Below are 20555 nucleotides of genomic sequence, written 5' to 3'. Positions count from 1 at the left end.
CATATTGGTCGTACAGCGATCCAACAATATATATATATATATATATATATATATATATATATATATATATATATATATATATATATATATATATATAGGGTTAGGGTAAAATGAAATCTTATACGAGTTGTGAGTCCTTAGAGAACTTGGTCTTACGAAAGGTTTTTTCAAATTTTTTTTACCAAAAATCAACTCCCCCCCCCCTCAAAAAAAAACTTGTTTTTTTTTTGTCATTTACAAAAAAACTTGTTTTTTTTTTGTCATTTACGGCAGTTGTAAATGTTGTAAAAAGTGATATCATGCTTATGTAATCAGCTTTTTACAGCTGTTGTACGGGGTCGAAAAACACAACTTCGAAATTTCTTTTTTCTACGGCAGTCCTTCTAAACATAATACAAGAGTACAAAAAAATGTGGACAAAACTCGTACGAAAAAACTGAGTTCGCTAAATTCATACAACTCAAAAAACATTTCCCTTGATCTTATATCCTATAAATACATAAATGATAAAACATACAAACACATATGTACATGTGCGTGTGGACAAATGTGTATGCAATAAGTTAAAAAAAAAAAACTCTCAATTATTGATATGCACATGTCTACATTAATCAATCTCACACACAAAACCAAACACACACATTATATACATATATACGCATGTGTATATCGAAATAACTTGTATGTACATTTATATATGCAAGCTCCATTCAAAAAGCAAAAATGATATATTTTAAAAGAGATTATTGTAACAAACTCAAATAACTCAACTAAATATCAAAACGATGGATAATCAATCTGCCCTAAAATATAAAATGCCATAATTGCATCCTCAAATATACACACTTTAAGAACATTGATCAGCTGGCTTCCAAGTTATTAACAAAACAAAAATGGGATTTCAACACATCATCCCTTGCATCATTTACATGCATTATTGATTAACTGTGATAAAAGATAAATTGTATTAATCTCAATAAGAAATCAAATACTTGATACTAAATAAACCAACAAAGTAGCAGATTTTATATATTTCGGATTCTTTTTTCTTGAAAGAGGCGCATGAAAACAACTAAAAGCCATAACCCACAGCAAACCTAACTATGGTCCACAAACAACCCGACCCATAGTAAGAACCAAAAAAAAAAAAAAATCCAAGCCTAACAAAGGCCCATAAGAAATAACAAAACCAAAAGCCATGCAAGGCCCAAATCATCACATAAACCTGAGCCATACAAGGCCCAAGAAAACCAAATAAAACATTAAATAAATCCATGAAAAGAAGCCATAGTAGTTCAGATTTTTTTGATAATATACTAACTTGGCAACTTGATTTTAACAAGGGTAAATTACACTTTTCATTCTTTATCTTTGTATCGGATTACAATGAATGCCCTTTAACTTTAATAATTACAGCCACATTCCTTTATTTCTAAAACTCATTCCTTTAACTCTACGTCCTTTAACGCTAACCAGGTTAAAACTTTTAGTTAAGTCTATACATATAAGGGCAGTTTAGTCTTTTTCATTAATTATTTATAGTATTTATTTGATAAGATTAAAAGACAACCAACATTAAAATATAATTGTTTTACTCTTTACCTATCTCTCTCTTTCCCTCAACGTCTGCACAAAAAAAAACCCAACTCTCAAACACAAAGTTCATCATCTGCATTCTCTTCAAGCTGAAGAATGAAAGCAAAACATAACTCAGATCTGGCTTCAGATCCACTCCTATATTTGTCTACATCTATGGCATACAACTACAACCCCACCTTATATTTTTCTTTTTCGAACTTATTATCCTCGTCAACAATCCCACACACGACTCAGCTTCGGCAATCACCGCCAATCACCAGCCACTGCTACACCTTGAACGCTTCAGAAATTTATCGTTACCTTCATCATCTTTCTTGGGTTTTTAATATGTATTGTGTTTTTAGATCTTAGGAATTTGGAAGGGGATCTTCATGTTGGAGGTTGGGGAATTTTGGAGGGGAGAATGCATAGGAGGTGGAAGGAGGCTGGACCCATGGAAGTGGATTTGCAGGTGGTGGTAGGTGGGTGCCGGAGGTTGGGTGGTGGTGGTACTATGAGAAAGGGGATAAGGCATGTATGAGGTTAGGGAGAAAGTATATCAGGTTTGGTTAGAGAAAGGGGATAGTTTAAATATATCGGGTAAAAAGACATAAATGCCCTCATGTGCAAGGCACATGTCATACTTAATTGAAATTTCTAACCTGATTAGTGTTAAGGGACGTAACGTGTAATGGGTTTTACAAATAAAGGACTGCGACTGTAATTATTGAAGATAAATGACACCTATTGCAATCCTATACAAACATAAAGGACGAAAAATGTAATTTACCCTTTTAACAAAGAACACAACCAAAATATGTGTCATATAAGACCCTAGTTATTTGAAAAAGTTATAAGTTAATAAGCACTTTTAACAAGACTTCTTTAGTATCTTACTGTTTACTGTGTGCATGTAATAATGATGATAATAACTTTGTTTGTAGACTTGCATAAGTTTTCGAAATGAAATAAAGAAATAAACTCTGTATGAGCTTTTCGAAATGCAATAATTAATAAACTCTGTAGGAGCAAGATGGAAACGGAGAGCAAACAATGGAATATTTCACTTTCATGATTTTCAAAACATATGATATGAGCAACAAACAATTAGACCTAGTCAAGTTGTGATCACATGGCTTTGTTGGCTCGTTTAAGTTAAACTCAATTTTTAACTTTTATATTCTAGTTTCTTTTTCATTACTTCATTGATTTGGTGAAATATTGTTCAACATCTCAAGATAATTTGTTGAACCTTGGTAACACGTATTCAGCATTATATTGAACTTGATTTTGATATTGGTGTATTTAAGTTACGCGTTAGGCAGTGTAATTTGTTTTTATTATTTTGAAAAGTTGATCGCGTTTCTTTTGTGGAGGCTCATATAAGGTCCTATTTATTTTCATGATTTTGCAGAATGTCAAAGAATCAATGGAGGCTAAGACGATCATGCTAGGTTAGGGTTGTTTAAATAGTTCGAAGCTCGTTTGAAAAAAAAAAACTCAGAAATAGCTCGCTCGAAATAGACTTGATTTTAAACGAGCTAACTCAACTTGGCTCGGTTCGATTCGTGAACAACATTAGATGAGACTTAATTATACTTGTGTACGTTTTAAATAAAACACAAGTTCATGATTACAAAGTACAAACCATAATTCGTTTAAAATACATATAAGGTTTAGGGTTTAGCCCTCTAGACCATAACACACGAGGTCCAAACTAAACTAAGGATTTACTTCGTACAAAACTACAAATCAAGAACAGAGAACACTTATATGAAAGGTGCGTGTTTAACGTTCATTTCTTAGATGCCTTTGCTTCAGCATATAGTTTATCAATACAATCCTGCATGTATAAAGAAGGAGATTTAATAATTAGTAGCTCTTTTTAATAAAAATGATTATCGAATGAATTAAAGATACCTTGTAGTATTTTAGAAGTTGCTGCCTCTTCAGTTTAAATGTTGGGGTTATCAAATCTCTCTCAAAGTCGAATGGAACAGGCTCTAGATGAACGGCTTTCAGCATCTCAAATCCACGAAGCTGCATTCGCGTTATCATTCAGGTCAGACATAAACTAAAGATGATAAAATAGGAATGCCAACAAGAATTCTAGAGTTAAAACGTACTTTGTTATTCTTAGCTTCAGAATTAAGCTCATCAAGAACATATTTTCTAACATTTGGATTCTTGCACAATGAAATATAGTCTCCTGATTCATTATTCTTTGTTGCCCATTCTTCAATTGCCATTCGATCAGGGACCACAACCGCTACGAGAAAAGATTCAAAACTATTGCCGTACACCCAAATCTGTCGGATCACAAGAAATTGTTACAGACCTTGGATATTATTTTGTACATTTGCTTTTATTTGCATTAAAAGTATTTGCATACCGCGGTCACCAGAGGGCACCGTGAATATGCGCTTTCAATGTTTTCCACCGCGACATATTCTCCTTGTGACAACTTGAATATATTCTTTTTCCTATCAATTATTTTCATTGCACCATCCGCTTGCCATTCCCCAATATCACCTAAAATAAAAGGAAAAATAAACAAGCTTGTAAACCTTCAAGGATTGGCACAATAATTCATGTTCGAATCCAGCTTCCACTTTTACATTGTGGTTTACCTAGTCCCACTGTTTAGTAGTGTATTGATGGGGCCAGTGAGTTATCCTTAACGCGTTTTCATGGTTACTAATAATAAGAAAATAAACAAGCTCAATAAAATGTTGACTTTTGTTACTTTCGAGATGTTTTACCTGTATGGAACCAGCCATTGACAAGGACATCTTTAGTAAGATCCTCTCTTTTATGATACCCCGAAAATAATGTGTTTCCTCTGAGACAAATTTCACCACGTGGCACGCTGCTGAGCGCATCATATCCCATCTCTGGAACTGACTCTAGTCTTGCCTCAATGGTTGTCATAGGTACACCAACAGTTCCTATCATAGAGTACACATTTGCTATGGATGTAAAGCATCCACCACAGCTTTCTGTGAGACCTGCCATTTTAATTTATATAAAACGCTAATAAGTTTTAAGAAAACCATTGATCAATAAATGTTATCATGGGTTATAGGTATACCATATCCTTGTGAAAGGACTGTACAACATGTCACCCTCAAAAATTCTTCCACATGTTTTGGCAAAGGTGCGGCTCCAGATAACATAAGACGAACCCGTCCTCCAAATCCTTGTTTAATCTGTAACAAAAGATTATTAAGAGTGGGAAAATAAACTTATATTCACAGAATTACAAATTATGATACTAATGAAAGACATAATTTTAACCTTATCAAACACTAGCTTATCCAACAGAGGAGCTGATTTGTCTTGTTGTATTCCCTTTTCAAGGTTTCTCAATTTACTGTCATGGATTTTTAATTAGTTAAATTACAAGAAGAAACATAACCAATTGACAATTATGTGTGTTACATTACATACTAGTTGTATGCAAAATCAAATAACGCCTTCTTTACAGTGCCTCCAGCTAAAATCTTAGCCATTATACCTACAAAGCAATCACACAACATAAGCTTATATAATCATGCAAAATACTGAATCCCGCAATTTGAAAATATGCTTCTTACCGGTATAAATGCGGTCATAAACTCTGGGAACACCACAAAATATCGTTGGTTTTAATACAAGAAGGTCCTCAATCAAATATCTAATATCCTGCAAGTTGATACGGAAAATGGTTAGAATGTTATTAGATTGGTGACACATATTGCATAATAAAAGCATGCTATACAAATAGCTATATCTTACTGCTTGCCAAAATCCTATTGAGGCCCCACTGTAGATGCAATATGTCTCGATGATCTGATCGAATATATGTGCTAATGGAAGGAAAGAGAAGTAGGTATCTTCTTCTGTGCCCTGCAAGCAAAGAGAACTATGCTTATACCAACAAATTAAAACAAAATTATACAAGAAAAATACATATGTATTATAAAAACAACATAAATGAATTATTTGATTTGGAGCTTTACCGGTTTGTCTGTTTCTACAAGTAATTGATGCATGGACAAGACTTCAGACATGAAAGCAACATTACTTAGTATGACACCCTTTGGTTCTCCGGTCGTGCCACTTGTATACATTATTGTGCATATGTCATTTTTATGTTTTGCGGGCAGTTCATCTTCCAAATTTCCCTGAAAGTAAGCATAATACGATGAGCAGTTGAGCGATTGCTGCATAGTTGATATTTGAGCGGAACTATACGTACCATGGAAGCAAATTCTTCCCAAGAGAAGCAATCAACACCATGTTCCATGGCTTCTTTCTTCTGTGATTCGGAGATATTCCCAAAGCTCACAATAGCTTCAAGATGAAAAAGATTAACCTTGATCAATCACTTATTAAAAAAAGTCTAAAAGTTTAAGTGATAGCTTTGCGCGCTAAAGCGTATCTTACTTTTTAGATTTGATGAACAATTTGGAAGACATGATAGAATCTACATGAGTAATTCATGATTAATCAACCAAGTGATGAAAAATTGAATATTTGGCAAAAGAAGATAAGAGTGAAACATACAGCAGGTATTTTGTTATCTTGAACAAAAACTAATGAGATTTCTGCATGGTTGATGATGAATTCAACTGCATTAGCACCTGTGGCAAGACAGTTGAATCGCGTTAAAATTTAAATACTAATAAAATTGATTCAAGTTTTATAAGTAACAAGAACGGGCCGGTGTACCAAGTGTATCATATAGAGGAACATAGGTTATGCCATTGCTGTTACAAGCCTGAGAAAAGATGAACCAAGAAAAATATACTTTTAGCTTCCAGTTGAATACACATTCTTAGAGGAGAAACTAGATTATAGATTATGTATTGTAAATTCAAGGAGGGATATCCCAATCACTATAATTTAAAAAAACAATAATAATTCTAAAGATTGCATTAGTTTGAATCGTTGACATTCATGATCAATAGGGGTGTAAATGAGCCAAGTTGCTTGTGAACTACTCAAGATTCTCTCGCTAAAAGCTCAAATTGAACCGCACTTAAGCTTGAGCCTAAAAATAAGCGTAGTTAATAAACGAACATGAGCCTGAGTTTCACTTATCGAGCTCGAGCTGGCTCATGAGGCAAACATGTTTTTTTTTTTGTATAGTTTTTATTTTATATGTCTAATATATATTTATATAATACTAACTATAATATATTACATTAGGATAAAAATAACTAACAAATATATTTAATTATATATTTAAAGGTTGTAAATAATATATAGAAAAGTATATCGTACAATATGCCTTAATGTACATTGCGTATAGGACGACAAAATCGCACATTGTGTTACCAAAAACATGAAAATCGCATGTTGCTAAAAACATTGAAATCGCATGTGTATGAGAAGAAAGTGAAGTCGCGTGTTAAAAATTAACCCAAAATTGCATGTGTAGGAAGAAAATGAAATCGCATGTGAGAGGGAAAAAGGAAAGTCGCATATTAGTTACCAATTTCGCATGTTGATAATGCTTCACGTACGCAATGTACATTAAGCCATTTTGTACGTTAACCGGCCTCATAATATATATGTATATATAGTAATTATGAATGCATATAAATTAACTAATATATAATAAACCAGTTGAGCTTGAACTTTATGAATATAGCTCGAAAGGAGCCATGCTCTTGGGCTCAGCTCAGTTGATCAACATAGAATCCATATATGATCATACCTCCATGGAAATGATCCATTCTGGACAATTTGGTCCATATATGCCGCACCGATCTCCCTACATTCAAAAGTCAAAAGCAGAACTTGAGCATATTTAACAAGTGTAAACATAGAAGCAATTGTAATTTCAAACGCTTTGTGGATATATGAATTGGATTATCAAAGGCATAGAGAGTACATACAGGATTAACAGATCGACTTCTGATTGCGGAAGCAATTCTGATTGAAGAATTGTAGGCATCTTGATATGATAGCCATGAATAGCCACCAGCCTGTAAGAAATCAAATCCGTACATCATCTTCCATGGATTTTATATCGGGTGGTTAAACGTATCCCTATGTACTAAACATATATTTTAATGGGGAAGGGACGGTGGGTACGTTTAGTAGCACCCATAGTATACTAGCACAAAGAGAGATAGGGGGTTACCTTTCCATCGATGATTTGACGACGACCAAGCGCAGGGTTCTTTGGGTTTCTTTTTGCAGATTCGCTGGTGACCAATGATAAAATTGTTTGAAAAAAAAATTAGATATCTAAGATAGATAAACTTTGACACTAACAATATAGGTCAAACGATACATATAAGTATATCATGCATTTTTTTACTCAAAATTGACTTTGTAAAAAGTGTTCATATATAAATGCACATACCATTTGCATTCATGTTTGTTTCTTAGGCAGTGTAATAGTTATACTAAAGATAGTTACATAATTGACCAATGGGAAACTATAACTTTTTGAAATATGTGGCTACAAATCTTTATATCACGAGAAAACATAAATTCATTATGTCTAGAAGAGACGATCATACTTTATTTTACTATCATAGGTTAATGTCAAGTTGTATTAGAAGGATTTGTCGGGGATATTGCAATGATGATGTGTTATTTCTCGACTTAAATTCGATATGACACTTTTATGGGATGTTTGAAACGGAGGAAAATGGCCAAACATTTCTAACCCAATTAAATTTAAGAAAAATACAATTCAATAAAGTGATTACAATCGGACTCAAAACCAACATATATACAAGCAACACATGAATTTAAAATTGTTTTCATAATTTTAGGAATTTTTAGAAACTAACTTTAAAATAAAATACAAAAACACCCTTTATACATGAATTAAAGAAATGACACGTGACATATTATAAATAGTTCTTACTATTTTTACATAAAATGAAGTTTTATAATCAGCACTCGGACCTATAACCTAGATTTGGAGTATGACCAAGTCCTACATCCACACATATATAACACGTATCACTTAACTCTTTCATCTTGTAAGGTTGTAGGTATGTCTTGTTAAATATTTTAAAATGTACTTCTTAATTTGATGTTGATAAAAATATAAGGGAAATTTACGAAAATGTCTTTTGATCAACGTTCTTTACGAAAATGTCACGTTCATGCGTCTATGGACGGACTCATCCACATGAGATGCGTCCGGATGCAAGGGATGCGTCGGGGAGGCGGGATGCGTCGGGGATGGACTCTTCAACATTTGAAAGGACACGTGTCAGCTCCTCGTTTATGGACTCTTCAAGGTGACACACAGACTCCTCCCATGTGGAGGAGTCCGTCCACGGACGCATGAACGTGACATTTTCATAAAGAAAGTTGGTCAAATAACATTTTCGTAAATGTTAATAATTACTCATACATTCACGTCCAACACTTTTAAACATCAATACTATATGTGTAAAATAACAAATATCAAAGAAAAAACATCGATGGACAAAGAGAACTAGAGAAGACAATCGATAGTCTATACATAGTCCGACCACAGATTTAACATGCTAATTAACTTTCAACAAATGTACAAGCCAAAACCGATACAAGCAGTGGCGGATCTAGAAAATTATTATAGGGGCAACGTTTCAAAGAAAAAGGGTAACGAAATCGAAAAAACGTTAAATTTTTTCAAAATTTACACTATCATCGGAGCGTCAACCCTTCTTGAAGGGTAGATCCGCCCCTGGATACAAGAAGTTCCCATGTTAATGAAGATCAACGATGAGAGAGGAAACATAGTTAATGCACGTTCCAGCCATCAAATCGACCGTGTAGTATCAGGCAAAACAAGTCAAGTCAAGTCAAATTTCTATTTCTCAAAATTTCTAAGGGTAAATTTTGTGTTTAAACTAAGTTTATGATCGTTTGAGAATGAGAAAAATTTTATAGAGTTTAATAACATATGTGTTTATGGGTTTAGTAAAGTTTTATATGTTTCGAAACTAAAAACAAAATGACGCAGGTTAAAACAAATTACCTGTTGCCAATTTTTTCAAAATGTTTAAATTCAAACATAAATCAAAATCTTATTATTGATTTATATCAATGTTATTAAGAAAAAACTTTTAGCCTTGACAAAAACTAGAAGATTAAACTTAATGACCAAATATATAAAGAATGATGGAGAAAATTTATAAGATATATATCAAACATTAAATGAAATTAAAAATGCTTTTATATATATACTAGACATATATATGATAAACATTTAAAAAATATTGGGAGTCTTCTTGTCTAACCTACCTAATCACATAATTTCTCAATATTTTAAGCGTTGAAATTTAATTAATTTATTTCCTGATGGAGATTGTATTGTGTTTCGTGGCTAACTCACTTTACTTGTCCCTCACTTGTTCACTTGATCAACTTTTTAGGTTTGACTATAGTAAAGAAAGAGAATATACATATAAAAAACATATATTGTATATATACCTTAATCATTTCTATCTCTTATTATGAATTTTTCATTTCAGCAATAAATACAAATAAATCATACAAATTATACGATCTCTACATAAAACTATTTTTTTATAGCACCTCTTATACTTAACAATCAATGATTGACAAATCTAATAATCTTGAGATAAAACACGAGTCGCGTCATCTTGACTTAGTTGACTACAAGTCCAATCGACGCGAGAAATATTTACTAAAAGAATGTCGATAAAAAATGTTCACACAAAGACAAAGTACTGAAATTTTCTAGATCCGCTACTGCTTGTTAACTTAGTGCAAAACTTCCCCGACCGCATGGATCGGGTTCTCGAGCATTTAAAAAAACATGAGAATGTAACAAATAACCTGAAAAAGTCCCAGGGAGAGTCATAACCGGGAGGCAACTCCATAAGACCATCCTTGGCATAAATGCACCTATAAACCGGTCCTGCCGACGGCACGTCTCCGGCTGCCGCTCTTGAATCCTCGACTTTGACGGTGTAAAGTGACATTGTTTTCCGGTGAGATGTGATGAGAGTGAGTGAATAAGTTCATATAAAGAGAGAAGAAATTAAAGGAGACGGGTGGTGGCTCAGCTGCATTATACGGCAGAGCTTTTATGGCACCTCTCTTTAATATAGTTGCACTCTTATTCCTACTATTGTCACCACTCGTTTCCACGTAATGTCTACCAACTTTAATACATTTGTTATTGTTTTAATTAAATAGTTTTTTTTAAAGAATTTGAATGGTGGAGAAATTTTATATACAGAAAAGAAAAAGAAATAGATTTATTATTAATACTTAAAAAATATTTGACTATTTGTTTGTATTAAATGGTTAATATGTTAATTGATAAATATTACTTGTTTAAATGAAATGAAATCAAAGATACGATATTTGTAATAACTATTGATACGTGAGTTGACCAGGTGAAAGTTATAATCTTGCTAAATTAGCTATTGTGTTTAATTCAAATTGAATTTAGAATGTGTATTGACATTTTGTAATTTTAATTTGTAAGATTTAAAGCTTGATATACTTCCTTTATTGCAAATGTATGGTATTTAAAAGATATCATGTTGTTTGTATTTAGAATATCCTTACAGAAATTTCATAGATCAGAATGAGAAAACCCTAGACTAAATCATACTTGAGATCTAATATTCTAAAAACCGAATCAGGTATCGAATCAGCAGTTTTGGCGGTTCACTGGTTTGACCACTTTGCATGACCAACTAGGCAGGCCTAAACGGCTTTTCGCTGGCTCACTTAAGCTTTATCGGTTTGTTTGATTTGTTTAAAATTGGTTAGTTTATTTTTCTGGTACATTAACACATAAGGGAACCATATGCACCAACGGTTTCTTGTTTAACAAACACCTATGGAAAGTTGCTTAGAGTAAGTGTTGTTTCTTTAAGGTGCCTAACAAATAAAGTAATATTTTAGAGCTCACACTAAATACCATTTGTTTTTGCTGTTCATAAATTGTTGATCAAAAGGATATTAAAATGCTTGAAAACAAAATAAAAATATAACTGGAAAAAATGGGGGGCCATCATTTAATTGTTTTGGTTGGTTGAATCACATTTATTACATAAATGAAATTAGGTTGGAGAATGGAAATCTTTGAGGTCCAAACATTATATCCAAAATTGCCTTTTGGTTTATTATTAACAAGTCATTATATATATTCAAATTAAGTGACGTTTTCTTTTTATTGCCAGCAAAGTATTAAGTATGCACACATAAAACTAGGGGCGTATATAGTATCAGGGTGGAGATACAATAGGAAGTTTATTTGGCTAGGAAGGATAGGAAGTGATCTTGACCATCCATTAAGTTAATCAAGGGCTAAGATTAAATCAGGGAAATTAAAAGGAAGAAAAGAGGCGCGTGAGTTTGTTCAAGTGCATTCTAGTCAATCCAAGTCAATAGTTTCTCTCTCCTCCAATTCCCCCCCATTTTTTAAACGTTAATAACTCTTTCATACGACATTATTTTTTTATAAAAATTGCACCAAAAAACGAGCGTTTTTTTATCTTTAAAACGAGTATACTATTGCTATATTTTAAAAAAAAATTTAAAACCCAGTTGCGTAAAACGCAATAGAAAAACCACCAGTTACGTAAAACGCAATGAAAAAAAAACCTAAAAAATGACATTTTTCTAAAACGCAATGCACAAAAAACACAAAGAAATGACTTATTTGTAAAACGTAATGCACCAAAAACACATAGAAATGTCTTATTTGTAAAACGCAATGGCCAGAAAACACATAAAACTGTCTGTCACCTAAAACGCAATGCACCAAAAACACAAAGAAATGACTTATTTGTAAAACGCAATGCACCAAAAACACATAGAAATGTCTTATTTGTAAAACGCAATGGCCAGAAAACACATAAAACTGTCTGTCACCTAAAACGCAATGCACCAAAAACACAAAGAAATGTCTTATTTGTAAAACGCAATGGCCAGAAAACACTTAAAATGTCTGTTTTCTAAAACGCAATGGACTGAAAACACATACAAAAGTGTTTTACCTAAAACGCAATGCACCAAAAACACAAAGAAATGTCTTATATGTAAAACGCAATGGTCAGAAAACACTTAAAAATGACTCATTTCTAAAACGCAATGGACACATAAAACTGTCTGTCACTGTGAACTGTCTGAATTGTCTACGAATTACTGTCTTCGAAATGAGCCAATTTATGGAAAATTAATTTTTCTGATGCGTTTTTAGTACAGCTCAACCCCAGCCAGGGGCTCTGCCCCTTGGACCCCGCCAGGGGCTGCCGCCCCCGGACCCCCGCAAAGATCGTAAAACGCAATGACTAAATCAAAAGCCCAGATCGTGAAAATGAAATTAAAGATTTTCTTACATAGATCGAAGCCGATTTCTTCATCAATTGACGAAATTGAATGATGGAAACACTTATCAACGCTCGAATCAAACGAATCGAGTGATTATCTCCAAAATCACCGGAAAAAAACGAGATTTTTTATGAAATTAAACTGGGTTTTCTTCAAAAAAAAAAAGCTGAAGAACACGTTGATCGGGTTCTGAATCATTGATTGGTGATGAAAATCGCATTATAATGTAGTGATTATTGAGATACAAAGTGAAGAAATAGTTGAAGATGGTGGGTTTTGAAAATGGTGGGTTTTTGAATTTACTGGGTTTTGAAAAAGGAAGAAGAAGAAGTTGGATTGACTAAAATACTCTTTCTCTTTATTTTAAAATTTGCCACATGTCATAATCATATGACTTCATATTCTTCCTAGCGAAAATTAACTTCCTATTTGATCTTTTCCCTACAGTATCAAACCAATATGAAATAGATAATGGTATAATGCATATAATATGCTTACATCTAATGCTTACAAGACGTAAAGTTAAAAACAGAGTAGGGTAAACACTTACATAAACATTTTATGTATCACAGTCACTGGCGGATCCAGAAAATTTTTCATGGAGGTGCGAAACATTTTTAAAAGTTTTAGGCCCCTAGGTATATAAGTAAAAAAACCGGTTTGTATCGGGTCGGGTCGGGTCGGGTCGTGTAAAACAAACGAACATCAAACTAAATTTATATAATCATCAAAAACATGTCAAACCTTGTTACAAACATAATTAAAACGTCGACGCCCTACGGGTTTTCATTTTTTGAAATCTATCCAAAACATTATCTAAAACTAATTTCTTAAGCAATTCTTTCTCTATATAACATAAGTTCATCGCTCCATTACATAATGTTTCAATTTTAATTTTAGTTTTCAACTATTCAAGCCCTAGAAATCATAACGTAAGTTGTAATCACCCTAAAAATATATAAGCAACATAATCACCCTAAAAATATATAAACAATATAATCACCCTAAAAATCATATAAACAACCATAAACAACATCAAAAGACACAAAATTTCAAACCTATTTAACAACTTTATTACCTTTTTTTCTCCTATAATATCAACCAAAATCATCAAAATAACAAAGAAACTTACCCGTGTTCGGATTCCGGTTAGATTTGGTGTCAAACGACGGTGGTATGGTGGCTGATTACGGTGGTCGCCGGCTGCTGGACTGTTGTCGTTGGGTGATGTTGTTCGTTGGCAGTGCAGCGACGCAAGAGAGAGAGAGAGCGGGAGAGAATTTCTAAAGGTTTTGGGCTTTAATTATTTTATTGTAGTTTGAAATATTGTTGGGTTTGATTAATGGGCTAAGACTTAGTGGGCTAGCTAGTTAGGAATTATAAGTGGGTAAAGGTATGGGTATTTGGGTTAAGTTAGTTAGGTATTAAAAGTTGTATAATTTAGGTAGTATTTTTTTTTTAAATAAGAGTTTACTAAAAAAAATTTAAAATATAAATTGATAACACTTTTTACCTAAGGGGTACTGACGAAAAATTTCAACGGTGGAGTCGAAAAATCCAAGGGGTGCATACGAAAAATTCCAAGGGGTGCAGACGGGATTTTCGACGGAACGTAGCACTAAATCTTTTTTTTCCCCGGAGGTGCGCCCGCCCACCTTGGGTTGGGCTTGGGTCCGCCCCTAATCACAGTTAAAGCAAAAGATAAAAGTACGTATGTATTTTTAAAAATTTCTACATAAATTAGTTAGTTTTGTATCAAATAATTGGTGTATGTGTTAATTGTTGAGTAAACATTAATAAAATTGTTATTCTATTTATCCTGGAAGATGTATAGCTATTCTCTAATAGTGTATTACTTTTAATATAGTACTAGATTATAATCCCGTGTTTTGCACGATTGAATAAATGAATCAAAAAGTTAGTAATGAATATTTAAATTATAAGACGATAATTTTAGACGTTTTTCAAATGCCAAAATAAATTTTATATCGTGTATAATCAATATATGTAATGTTTATCAAGTTTATAAATATGAAAGTATTTAATTCATTGATTAAAGAAACTTTCTAATCAACTTTCTCATAAGTTTTAACAATCAACAACCATTGTTTGTATGTTTTTTTTTTAAATTGAATGAATTATATGTATATACACACACAATGTTAGTATCTCGTGTATTACACTACCCAACTTAAGTAAATATAATATTCGGTACTTAATAACAAAAAAATGTTATGTTTTTAGAAAACTCGTGTATTGTTTGAGTTGAATACACATGGTTATTACACCAATGTGAGTATTAAATAATATTACAAATATAAGTTGATACTTTATTTATATAATCTGCTAGTAATTTTAGTATGTTAAGTTATACTATCAATAAAATTATAAGTTTTTATACATGTTATGTTATATTTTATTAGTTGTTATATATTGTTTTTATCCAAATATTATATTCTATGTTATTAAGTTGGTATGGTTGAATCAAATTGTTGATATTTTTATACTCTAGTTCTTCTTCTTCTTTTTTTTTACTATTTTAATAATATGTATAAAAATATTATTATTTAATATTATTTTATAGCATGAACAATAAAAATATTATTATAAAAAATATTATTATTTTAATATTATTAGTTATAAAAATGACTAATATATTAATGTATCAAACAATTTGGGAAAAAATATATATAAAGTAACTAAAAGTAAGAAAGCCTTTTCACGTTTAGTTGTAATTATTGTTTTGTATTTGTATTATTACATAGTTCTTATTATGATTATAATTTTTTATTGAAAAAGGAAAAAAAATCAAACCATCTCGATAATATTGATATTGATAGAGTAAAATAATTATATAGTTAATATAAGCTCTGTCTATTTTTATTTACATCAATTTTGTTTTAGTATTTTTTTTTACATTTGTATTTATCTTTTTATATTTGTTGAGATTTTATAGGAGTTAGAATTAAAAAAAAAAGATAAATTGTTTGTAAAAATAAAAAAATGTGAGATTGAAGTATAGAATGCCATGTGGCATTTAAATGGAGTCTTTTATTAATAACTAGATAAACATCTAATACTAATAAAAGAATCCACTTAAAGACACATGACATTTTCTTGTAATAAAGGATTATACCAAAATGTCATGTGACAATTTCTCATACTACCTCAACCATAATAAATAATAAGTAATTTAATATAAGGACCATTATCACTTTAATAAATAATTCTAAATAAACCTCATCTCACTCAAAAGAAACTAATATACCATGATACTTGGTTTATAAAATTGATATAGAGATAAAAATATAACAATTACTTTATCTCTTGAATATATGGATTTTTCATATTAGAGATTAAGATTATCTTCGCTTCTATAACATACGATAAAGGATAAAGGGTCATTATATATTTCTTTTAACATGTCTCTATTCAATACTAGTATTAAGCCCCTGCGTTGCAACGATTGTCATAAAACTGTGTTAAGTAGTAGCAGTAGTATACCAATTCAGCGACAACCAACACCGGAAAAGCTCGTAAAAATAAAATAAATAAAAACGGGAAAAAATAAAATCGAGCGAAAAGCAGACGTAAAATCTTTGAATCACGCACGCTCGTTGCTAAGAAATTAAACCGAAACGTAAAGCATAGAAAAAAATAACTAAGTCCATCCAGGACCCGCGTGTTGGATGAACTTGTCAAACGCAGAAAAATAGATGTGACGCGACGGGCAAGTCAAACGGGAAAAAATATACGAAAAAATGTTGAACCCCATACGCACGTTGCGGTGCGTTAACTCACAAAATTTAGAACGAAACGAAAAACTTGGGAAAGATGAAAAATATGGTGGACCAAAATTGAAAATAAAAAAGAGTTGGGATTAAATTGCAAAAGATGAAAAACTTTGGGTTAAAAGTAAAAAAACAAAGGGTCTAAATTGCAAAATTGAAGTTATTTATTAATTTTAGATAAAGATAATGATAAAAATAAGTGATATCTATATATTGGTTATTAATTAATATTCGTATTAAAAGAAATTTATTAAACGAATATAAATAAATTTATGAGGATGAAAGAGAGAATGACATGTGTCATTATTTGGAGTCTTTTATTATAAGTTAGATTAGATTAGATATAATACTAAAATTAATTATTGTTGACCATAGAAATTAATTTATAAAGAATATTAAATTAATTACGTTGATGGGTGAAATTTGGTACACTCGAAGGTCAAACCATTGCCGGTAGCATTCAATTGTATCACACTCGAGAAGGAAATAAAAACAATATTTTATGGGTTAACTTAAAACTTCACTAAAAAGATATCATGTGTATTTTACACCTCTATAGTGCTTACATACTTATTAAAATTTATGTGTTTGTGTTCTTGTATAACTTATACATAGATGTCCTAAAATGTATAAACTTGACCTGCTTTCTGTAAATAAAGTACAAACACAAAAATGAACAGATATGTAAGAAAACTTGATAAGCAGATACTCGGTGAAAGTTTCAAACATGAATTAAGAAGTTAAACAAGCGTGTCAGATTTACATATTTCAAAACATTTCTGATTGTATGCGTATATAAAGTAGATATGCCAATGGTTTCACATAATGTTGTGTATAAAGGTCAAAAAAATAGCTAGAAGTCAACGGGTTATGAGACAGTTAAAGTAGAGGGACTGTTTCTGGCATTATATGAAACTTTAGAATGTTCAAGTTATATTTGAATAAGTGACAGAACTTGAGGGGTTATTATTGTCAACTTGAAAGTATGGTTGTTAATGGGCGGTCAACAAATAATTCATTAGAACTGCGAGTTTCTTGTTACCGCACTTCTTAAATTGGAGAGTCTCGTTACCTAATTCTGACCAGATTATGTTATTGGGCTCATGCTGGCTTTAGAGTTTGGCTGTGCGTTGGCCTGGAAAACCATACTGCCGACCAGAGGCGAAGTATAGTGGGTGCCCGGGGGTGCACCCGCCCACCCCAATGTTTCGGTTAGAAGTGTATAAGTTTCGATTTTTCGTCCGAAAATTTTATAATTATATAGGATCGCCCACCCGATTATTTTTCCTAAATTGTATATTCTAAATATTTAGAAACATTGTATATAAATGATGGGTAGTTTGGTAAATATACACTTTGTTTTATTTGGAACTATTATTATTTGACCCGACTTGAATCGAATAGCCAACCCGACCCGACCCGAAACATAACGATAGGAAAAAAAAAATTTGGGCCCCATCACTTTATGCCCCCTCGAAACTTTTGGTCAAGCTCCGTCATTGCTGTCAACTGCCACTTGACAGCCTTTGTGCCACCACAAGAGCTGAACACTCTTTGGCGTAACACACGGTGGGACGAAAACCCGGATGAGCTCAAGATAGAATCTGACACCTCTGCAAGAAAGGTTAGGCTCTATTCATCATTGTTTAATCTACCAAAGTGATACAAGTGGAGATTGAACGTGAGTCTTCATTAGAGAATTCAAGTCTCTCTACCACTAGGCGACAAACAGTGGATTGTGCGGTTAACAAATGATTTGGGGATTTGGGGCCTTATATAGCATTGGTTAGATTGGTCGATTAGATTTCAAACTCTTTTTCTATAATTGTTTTTGAGTTCATCAATAATAAGATTCAATCGTTAATTTCAGTTCTTTTATTCAGTTTCATAGTTTATTTTTAACATATAATTTTTTATTTGACATGTATATACTAAATAATAGTTATACTCTGAATATCCTCTAAAATTATCATACAAACATTGATAAAAAAAAATGTCAAGTTACTATAGTTTAGTATAATAATCATGCTAAAAAGGCCTTTTTAACATATAAAATCTCTAGTTTTATTTTCATTTTCTTCGAACTTAGAAACATGATAGTTAATTAAATTTTTTCTTTCCATTCATTTTCTTTTCTCTCCTTAATTCATTTTCTTTTCTTTTCTTTCGTTTATTGAACTCGGGAACACAGCGTTAGTGTTTAAGCAAAATGTAATGGTCCTTACCAGATTTCTTTAGCGACCAACAAAAGCTCGATCATCTGGGTAAACCCATTGCTAAAAGGTCACCCACACCCGCGAACGCAGACGACGTTGATGATTTGTAACACCCCAAAAATATTATATATATATATATATATATATATATATATATATAAACATGAATTGGTCATAACTAATGATTAAGTAACTAGGAATAATTAACCTAGTTAGCTATTTGTTTTAAAGCAATAAAGAAAGCATGAAATAGTTAAACCTTTTATAAACCTTGGAATTAAGGGACTAAAAGGGACAAGTTTAGAAAGATGTTTAATTAAAACAAATTAAAAACCAAAAACACACACAAGTGTGTGTGATGGTCGACGTTTCCACAGAGCAGGAAAGGGGTTCTTCCCTTCAAACCCTAAACTCACTAATTTGCTCAAAATCAAAGAGAAATCAAGCCAAGAATTGAGGCTTTAACTAAATTCGTAATCACCTAAGCTAGGAGATCACAAGGTATGTTAAATTTTGTAATTTGGTGATATCTTGAATTTATGATAAACACTCATAATCGAAATTAAAGAGTGAATGTTGAATGTATGAGTGATATTGACATGAGTATGAGTCTAGGAATAAACCCTAGATGTGAATTTGGTAAAATAGTGCCATAAACTAGAGATTTAATGAATGACCTTGTAGGTGACAAGTGGGTTTTATGGTATTATGATGAATACTTGAAAGTGATGATAAAATTATGAAGATTGATGGTATGATATAAGTTCTAGATGTTGTTCATGTACACTAGACATGGAGGCTTGATTTTAATGCTAAAACTTGGTTAATAGTTAACCATGAATTGCTGAAAGATGCATAAAAATCTCACCCACAAGATGCTCGTTAAAATGCCTAAGTGAAATTGTGTTGTCTACTACTTTGTATGTAGAACTTGATTAGATTAGGTATTCGGATGAATGCCTAGTAATATGATGAATCGGGTTTCACTTAGAGATGAGAACCTTTAGATCTTGATTAATGAAAGAATAAAGTATCTTTGATAATTGAGAGCTAAATTAACTTGATGTTAATAATAACATGAACTTGGATTAGAGATTAATTAAAAACGGTAGCCTAAAAAATGACGCCTACCGGATAGTTGATAAAAAAGGCCTAAATGAGTGGTTGAACTTAATTGTGCATTTTATATAATTAAAGGCAGTTGACTTTTAAAAGTCAAACTGGCCAATGATGATCGAATGATAAATTCGACATAAAACCTGTAAGGTGGAATAGTCGCGATTGATAATAACTAATCTAACCATCTTATGAATTGTGATGATAGTTTGACGCTTGACAAGCTAGGTGGAAGCTTGGGAAGGAAGCAGGTCAAACGAGTCAAGTATGAAGGAAAAGTGTAATTTGGATGCAAGGTAAGTAAAGCTTACACCCTTTTGTAAGATACGTATTTATTTTATAGGTTATAAATACGACAAAAGTTATATCCGAAATATGGGTTCCGACACGAAATGATACGGGTCGGAACAAATAAAATGATAAAAACCATGTTTAATGGTAAAAAGGGGCGAAATGGTAAATTGGTCATGAGATGACATATATAAAATGAGTTTTTGAATGGCTACTTTATATGGTAAGCCTAAACGAATAATAAGGG

The 20555-nt window shown here is 32.0% G+C and overlaps 1 protein-coding gene across 1 annotated transcript; it reads right to left on the bottom strand.

The window, feature by feature from the left end:
- Window positions 1-3161: 3161 nt before the first annotated feature.
- On the bottom strand, window positions 3162-10708 carry LOC110886089 (long chain acyl-CoA synthetase 2). The gene is made up of 19 exons (XM_022133847.2): window positions 10381-10708; window positions 7712-7775; window positions 7464-7553; window positions 7283-7339; window positions 6292-6340; window positions 6127-6203; window positions 6007-6046; window positions 5819-5913; window positions 5580-5744; window positions 5356-5466; window positions 5175-5262; window positions 5029-5095; window positions 4876-4951; window positions 4670-4787; window positions 4341-4586; window positions 3971-4110; window positions 3705-3887; window positions 3499-3618; window positions 3162-3421 (listed from the first exon to the last, which is right to left on the bottom strand). The coding sequence occupies exons 1-19, from the start codon at window positions 10524-10526 to the stop codon at window positions 3374-3376; spliced, it is 1980 nt and encodes a 659-aa protein (XP_021989539.1). The 5' UTR covers window positions 10527-10708; the 3' UTR covers window positions 3162-3373.
- Window positions 10709-20555: the final 9847 nt, after the last annotated feature.

The sequence above is a fragment of the Helianthus annuus genome, chromosome 10, assembly GCF_002127325.2.
Source record: "Helianthus annuus cultivar XRQ/B chromosome 10, HanXRQr2.0-SUNRISE, whole genome shotgun sequence".
In the NCBI taxonomy this organism is placed as follows: Eukaryota; Viridiplantae; Streptophyta; class Magnoliopsida; order Asterales; family Asteraceae; genus Helianthus; species Helianthus annuus.
Note: the sequence above shows the minus strand (reverse complement) of the source record. Positions and strands in the feature narration are given on the sequence as shown.